Source organism: Chiloscyllium plagiosum, chromosome 14 (assembly GCF_004010195.1).
Source record: "Chiloscyllium plagiosum isolate BGI_BamShark_2017 chromosome 14, ASM401019v2, whole genome shotgun sequence".
In the NCBI taxonomy this organism is placed as follows: domain Eukaryota; kingdom Metazoa; phylum Chordata; class Chondrichthyes; order Orectolobiformes; family Hemiscylliidae; genus Chiloscyllium; species Chiloscyllium plagiosum.
Window position 1 is genome coordinate 57,519,541 of NC_057723.1, and position 8,002 is coordinate 57,527,542.

Consider the following 8,002-nt stretch of genomic DNA (forward strand, 5'->3'; position numbering starts at 1 on the left):
CCCCAAGGTCCCTCTGTTCCTCCACCTGACTAAGAACCCTACCATTAGCCCTGTATTCCGCATTCTTATTTGTCCTTGCAAAATGGACAACCTCACACTTGGCAGGGTTGAACTCCATCTGCCACTCCTCAGCCCAGCTCTGCATCACATCTAAGAGGGACAGCAGCCCTCCTCACTATCCACACCTCCATCAATCTTCGTATCATCTGCAAAACTTTACTGACCCACCCTTCGACTCCCTCATCCAAGTCATTAATAAAAATTACAAACAGCAGAGGACTCAGAACTGATCCCTGCGGAACTCCACTTGTAACTGGGCTCCAGGCTGAATATTTACCATCTACCACCACTCTCTGACTTCGACCGGTTAGCCAGTTTTCTATCCAATTGGCCAAATTTCCCTCTATCCCATGCCTCCTGACTTTCCGCATAAGCCTACCATGGGGAGCTATTGCAAGCCTATTGTTCTTGTATATTATGATGTCTGAATGCCCTACATCCCATGAGATAGAGTTTTCTCTCCAGCGGAGGCATCAATGGGAGCAGAGATAAGGCAGCAGGTCAGGCTTTATTTATTTGTATAATTCAGCCAAAGATCGTCCTTTCATGGCATTGACCTTGGTGTTAATCAGTGAAAAACATGTATGAATTGGAATAATGAGTTCTGGAAGACTCATACATGCCTTTCCTCTCAGGCTCGGAGTTTTTAAAGTCTGCTCCCTGTTCAGGAGGTAAGGCATCATCACAGTGCGCGAGATCCCCCCCACCTCCTCTCCAGGGCAGCCGGACTGTACACTAATAACAAGACTGCTGCTGCCGCCTTTGTGGGGTAAGTCTCCAAATAACTAACTAACTAATTAACACACACAAAACTTTTTATTGCAACTTTTTGACAGGTTCCATGTTTGCCCTGTACAGGACAATGTTAGAGACATTATCTGGGGAAGGGGTGTTTAGGGTACACCCCTCTGTAGAACTCCAGGGCAAGTGTGGGGAGAGACAGAGGGGCGGGAGGTCAGTCATTTGGAGACTGTGCCTGTTTAATCAATGTAAACAAAAGACATGATGACTGTTGAAAACACATCTTTGATGTAATGTTTCTATCGGGACCTCGAGATCTCCTTTGGATAATCTGATTTTCGGATAATTGGTATTTGAATAATCAAGGTTCCTGTGTATATACTCAGTGTCCACTTAACCTTTGGTTAGATTCCTACCATTTTCAGTGGTTGTATTCTTACCTGAATCAGAATAGCTGGGTTCATATCCCAATAACAACTTCTCCAGTGATCAGCTTATGAAGCAGGTCTGTGGGGAAACTGCTCATCGTAAATGATAGAGTGGAGTTAGTTTGTCTTGGGTTGCAGCTTAGCCATAAGATACTTTAAAAGACAAAGACTGTCAAGGTGGCACCAAGAATCCACTTCAGCTACTGCCTGAACTAGTGATTCAAAATGCCCATGAGAGACTGTTTGCAATCTAAAAGACCAGAAGTAGGAACAGTCGTAAGCTGTTTGGCCTCAAGCCTGCTCAGTTATTCGATAGGATCATGGCTGATCGGAAACTCATGTCCACTTTCCTGTGTTTTCTCCCATAATCTTTGACTCCTCAACTTAAGAATCCATTTCAGTCTTAAATACACACAAGGACTCACAGCTCTTTGTGGCCAGGAATTCCAAAAAGACAGTCAGTCAGTCATCTGAGAGATTAAATTTCTCCGGATCTGAGTCTTAAATTAACACCCCTTTATTCTGAGACTAAGCGCTCTGGTTCTAGACGGTCTTGATATATTTAAAGAAATTCTTCTACCCAAGGGCAGAACAATGGACTGTTGTTTTGACGTACAGCATACATTTCACAAAAATATTTATGGAACACTCCTTGTGCAAATTAACGGTTTAAATGCATTTGGTGAGTTCAGACTCATTTCCTGGAATGAATGAAGGCATTACAGAATTCTATTTTACAAATATTAAAGCAGATCCCAGGTAGGAGCTCTGCTCCCCAGTGACAGCATTGGTCACCATCCAGTAATTTTTATGAATGTTTGACAGAAAGCCCAGGCAATGAACTCAACTATGGGTAAACACAGACAGAGTTAGGCCGCATCTGACAAATCATCATCATTGTGCAACAGGTTCAAAAGTGACTTCACAGCTGTCCCAAACAATAATAAATAAAACACTATAAGGAGAGGATGCAAAACAAATAACTCATTAAAGCTTACAAGTCAATCAATAGTATTTCAGTTGGTAATACTAAACATACAAACATAAAAACTATAATCTCCCATATATCCAATCTAAATACTAAAGAAAACAAAGAAACTGGGAACTTCGGTTTAAGAATTAGTTTTCTTCTGTTTCATCTCCATGTTCATCGATTCTTCTGGATTGTTTACATCAAAGACTTTGTTAAACAAATGTGGAAAAGAACTGAGAAGAACAACTGGCACTAAATTTAAAGGTAATATTTTAATCTTTAGGCTCTGCTGACACTCTTAAAACACTTCAACTTTCCTTGAACAGTTTATATAGTGGTTCACACTTGAATTATTGTTTGTTACAAGTGACTGTGCGTAAACACAGCAGCCCCATTCCTGATAACAATTCTTGATACTTTTATTAAAATCTGCACTTAAAGTTATACTATTGTTATAAACAAACAAAACGTTAGTGAGCTGTCTGGGAAGTCAATTTTCTTTGAAAATTCTCAGTTTCTACTGGTGTTAAAAATATGCCAAGTATAGCACTTTGGTTCACCAAAAAGTTTTGCAGTATTTGCTAAAAAAAAATCACTATCTACATTCCTATATCTACATGGGTTCAATACTTAAAAAGCATGTCTAACATGTATAGAGGATAAATCTAAGTTAGCTCGCTGAGCTTGAAGGTTTATTTTCAGTCGTTTCGTCACCATACTAGGTAACATAATCAGAGAGAGCCTCTGGTGAAGCGCTGGTGGTATGTCCCGTCTTTCTATTTATAGGTCTTGGTTTCTTAAGGTGGGCGATGTCATTTCCGATTCTTTATTTTCCAAGGTAAGGTTCTAAGTCATTGTGTTTACTGATGGAGTTCTGGTTAGAATGCAATACCCCAAAGAATTCTTGTGCATATCTTTGTTTCGTCTGCTTTAGAATGTGCGTGTTGTCCCAGTCAAAGTGATGTCCTTCTTTGCCTGTCTGTATGTATGAAAACTAGCGTGTGTGGGTTGTGTCCTTTGGTGGCCAGTTGGTGTTAATGTATCCTGGCAGCAAGTTTCGTGCTAGTTTGTCCGATGTAGTGTTTTCTTTTATACAGTTCTTGCATGGTATCTTGTAAATGACTTTAGTTTTGCTGGTGATATCATTAGGTTCATTAGTTGCTGTTTAAGTGTGTTGGTAGATTTGTGGGCTACAGTGATGCCATGGTGTCAGAGTAGTCTGGAAGTCATGTCTGATATGCCTTTGATGTAAGATAATGTGGCTAGAGTATTGGTTGTGTCGTGTCTGCCTGTTTGAGTTTGTTTCTGAGGAGTCGACGGATTGTGTTTATTGGACATCTGTTTTTCTTGAAAACGTTGTATAGATATTTTTCTTCTGCTTTTTGAGTTCTTGGGTGCTGCAGTATGACGTAGCTCTTTGAAATAATGTCTTAATGCAGCTCAATCTGTGGGTGTTAGGGTGATTGTTTCTGAAGTTAAGTATTTGGTCTTTGCATGTTATTTTTCTGTAGATGCTGGTTTGAAGCTCTCCGTTAAATGTATGTTCAACTGTCATGTCTAGGAATGGGTCCACTATGTAGTCGACACCTTCGTCATCACAAAATGGAACAAACCAGAGGAAACATACAACACCATCAACAATATCCTGACAGGCATAAAATTCACAAAAGATGAGAATGACAACAGACTCTCATTTCTAGACATGATAGTTGAACATATATAGTGTTATGTGCATTACTCGGGGTAAATACAGGGTAAGGGAATGGGTCTGGATGGGTTACTGTTCGGAGGGTCAGTATGGACTTAGAGTCATTGAGTCATAGAATGAGCTGCCAGAGGATGTGGTGGAGGCTGGTACAATTGCAACATTTAAGAGGCATTTGGATGGGTATATGAATAGGAAGGGTTTGGAGGGATATGGTCCGGGTGCTGGCAGGTGGGACTGGATTGGGTTGGGATATCTGGTTGGCAAGGACGAATTAGACCAAAGGGTCTGTTTCCGTGCTGTACATCTCTATGACTACTCCAACCCCTGGGCATCATGATAGTCCACAAACCCACCAAAACACAACCAGCAACTAATGAACCTAAACGATCCATTAGATACCACCAGCAAAACTAACGTAATTTACAAGATACCATGCAAGAACTGTATAAAATAAAACACTACATCAGACAAACTAGCAGGAAACCTGCCACCAGGATACAGGAACACAACTGGCCACCAAAAGACATGACCCACTCTCACTAGTTTCCATACATACAGACAAAAAAGGACACCACTTTGACTGGAACAACACACACAACCTAGAACAGGCAAAACAAAGACACATATGAGAATTCTCAGAGCCATGGCATTCGAACCAGAACTCCATCAATAAGCACATACATATAGATTCTATCTACCTTCCTTTGAAAAAAAACGGAAATAACATCACCCACCTTAAGAAACCAGGCCTTATAAATAGATAGGTGGGACATACCATCAGCACTTCACCAAAGACTCTCACTGATGATGTTACTGGTGATGAAATGTCTGAAAACAAACCTTCAAGCTCAGCGAACTATCTTACAGACTTGTCAACCTGAGCTCCAAATCTTCTAAAAAAAAAACAATCGCTAATGTATAGAGGATCCTGGACTGTTGTCAGCAAATTGCAACATAGCATTTCAATTCAATAGCTTGGAGGATGATAAATCGTAACAATAAAGCTCAAAACAGTTTATATTGAGTCACACTGCATGGAAACAGACCTTTCAGTTCAACTCGTCCATGCCGACCAAGTTTCCCAAATTAAACTAGTCCCATTTGACTACATTTGGCCCATATCCCTCTAAACCTTTCCTATTCATATAAGTGTTAGATGGCCTTAAATATTACAACTGTACCTACATCTACCACTTCCTCTGGCAATTCACTCCACATACAAACCACGCTGTGTGAGAAAACAGTGTCCCTTCGCCCACTTTTAAATCTTAAAAATATGTCCCTGGTTTTAAACTTCTCTACCCTAGGGGAAAAGATCTTTGCTATTAACTTTATCTATGCCCCTCATGATTTATAAAACTCTAAAGGGTCACCCCTCCATCTCCCACACTCTACTCAATGCAAAGTCTCAGCTGAACTCCCTACTGGATTACTACATTCCAAGTCATTGACAGCAGCCCAAGACTATTTATACTTAAATTGTGAAGTTTAAACAAATAGCATTACAGTTGTCAGTTTTCTGTCAAACTATGTGATTGAATTTAGATTCTAAAATTTCCACTTTCACACCATCCTGCTGAGTACAATTGGCCCATGAGCGATTTTCAGTTCTTGATCATTTTTTCTCAAGTTGCTGAGCATCAGTACAATGTGATTGCTCTCAACTCCAAAGTCATCCCCTTGTTCTAAATAAACTTTGCCCACCAGAAAAAGCTTAGCCTATGGTCAGCACCATTCATACAAACATATGAATGGGATGCATGAGGGTGGAGCATGGAGAAGCTTATGTTGGGTTGGGCAAGCAGACAAGCTTTCTCTGGACACATGCTCCAACTGTACTCGTACACTCTCTGGGGCAGAGGGCTCCTCCATCGCTCCCCACCTCAAGTAAAGGGTCCCCCTGCACTGATTTCTCTGTCTGGCTAACAGGCATCCCCTCTCATGCTCTCTTTCTCTCCCGACAGATGACACACCCTCCTACCCACTCACACTGTCTGAATTCGAAGGCTCTCCTCTTTTGCTTGCCCTTTCTCTCTGGATCAAAGGCCTCCTGCCTCTCCTGTGCCCTCTTGCTAGGCCAGTTGCATCCCCTCTTATTCCTGCACCAGTAACATGCCACATAGCTCACTGTCTATGGACCAAAGGCAACCCCTCTCCCACTTGCGTTCTCTCTGTCAAGACCAGAGGTATCCCGCCTCGCACTCTCACTCTTGCAGTCTCTGGACCAGAGACACTCCCTCTCACTCTCCCTGGATCAGAGGCATCTCTTCTTGTTTTCTCTCTTTGTCTGGAGTAGAGACATTCTTTCTCGCTCTCTTTAGAGTAGAGGCAGCCCCTCCTGTGCTCTCTATAAATCAGAGACATCCCTTCCTGCTGTCTCTCTGGATCAGGGACATCCTCCCTCTCTGGATGGACCTGAAGTTTCTTGTCTGTCTTATTTTGTCTCTCTTGCTTCTTGGCCCAGAGAGTTCCTGCTTCTCCCACTCCCTTTTTCTGGACTGGAGACATCCCCTCTTGTTTTCTCTCTTTCTCTGGTGCACAGCAATCCTCCCAACAGCAATTCTCTGTTGCCAACAGGCTTCCCATCGCATGCTCTTTTTCTGGACCAGTGCATCCCCTTTCACTCCCTAGACCAGAGGCCTCTCAGTGCCTTGATGGACAAGAAGCCTCCAGCCTCTCTTGCTCTCTCTCTCTCTGTGGACCAAATAGTCCCTACAGTGTGGAAGCAGGCCATTTGACCCATCGAATGACATTGACCCTCCAAAGAGCATCCCATCTCCCCTACCCAAACCCTGCACTTCCCATGGCTAATCCACCTAATGTGCACATCTGTGGACTGTGGAAACAAACTAGAGCGCCTGGAGGACACAGATAGAACGTGCATCCCTCTTACTCTCACTAGACCAGGCGCCTCCTGCCTCTTTCCCCGAGAAGTCTCCTACTGCATTGTCCCTCCTTGGGCTAGAAGAATCCCCTCTCACTTTGCCCTCTCTGAGCCAGAGGAATCCCCTGTCCCTCTCTAAGCCAGAGGGGTTACCTCTTTCACTCGGTCTCCCTTTTCAAAACGACAGTCGGGGACGCGGCACTTCTCAATCGCTATAGGACGGGACAAGGGACCATTTTTGGGGTAGTTGGGAATTGGATTCCCTTTGAAAAGCCTCGGCTGCTCCTACGGACACAGGCTGTTCGGGTCCTCACAGGGCGACAGGAGACTATCCGGGTCCGATGTACACGGCTGGGCTTGAAGCCGTCGCCCTCTCTCACCTTGGTGTCAACATCAGCCAGACAGTCTCTGCGGAACTCATCGAAAAGGCCGCGGCTCTTGAGGTGGTCGACGATCATAGCGATCAGATTCGGATCATCCGCCGCCAGCTTCTTCGCCATGGCGCTCAAGCGCAGCAGCGTCAGGAAAGTAGCAGTGCGCGTGCGTACGGAGCCGGCGCTGGGCCTGCTGGGAACTGGAACACAGCAAGCCAAGCAGCACCAGGAGGCGGTGAAGTCGGTGTTCCAGCTATGACCCTTCGAGGACTCATGAACCGGAAGAGGAACTGGAATCTTCAGCTGAGGCCCGCATTGCGCAGGCGTGACCTCCAGCTGGCTGAAAGCTGGTCGAAAAACTGTCGTAGCGGGTGGGATTTCCTTTTTCAGGGTTAGGAGAGGGAGAATGTGAACTGCAGTCCTACGCAGAGCTTGTTGATGAATGTAGTCAACCTGATGAGTTTAAGCGTCACTTAACTGAAACCGATAGATACAAAACTACCTGAGTGGTAGGGAACAGAGAATAGTGGTTACTGGATATTTGGTTGGGGAAGGTGTGTCTTGTTTCCAAGGGGTCAGAATTAGGACCTTGCTTTTCCTGACAGATTATTAATCTGGATCTTAGTGTGCAGGGACAGTTTCAAAGTTTGCAGATGATATGAAACTTGGAATATTGTGAACTGTGAACTTCATCTGTTATCTATTTGTCCATTCCAGCAAATTGTCTTCATTGTTTTAGAATGACTGTTTTTACCTATTTGTCAATGACTGCAGTTGCTGGAAACCAGAGTCTAGATTAGAGTGGTGCTGGTAAAGCACAGCAGTTCAGGCAGC

At 43.7% G+C, this 8,002-nt stretch overlaps 1 protein-coding gene across 6 annotated transcripts in view; it reads right to left on the bottom strand.

Annotated features, from left to right (window-relative positions):
• bod1 (biorientation of chromosomes in cell division 1) overlaps positions 1 to 7,419 on the bottom strand; it is a 35,354-nt gene extending 27,935 nt beyond the window's left edge. For 2 of the 6 annotated variants that reach the window (XM_043703861.1, XM_043703862.1), the window contains exon 1: positions 7,175 to 7,419. In XM_043703861.1, the coding sequence (XP_043559796.1) occupies positions 7,175 to 7,294 (120 nt within the window). In that variant the 5' untranslated portion in view covers positions 7,295 to 7,419. Of the gene's footprint in view, positions 1 to 1,241; positions 1,488 to 7,174 lie in introns of those variants that run through there. The other 4 variants (XR_006313642.1, XR_006313641.1, XM_043703865.1 and 1 more) reach the window with 4 other exon arrangements.
• Between the last annotated feature and the right edge of the window lie 583 nt (positions 7,420 to 8,002).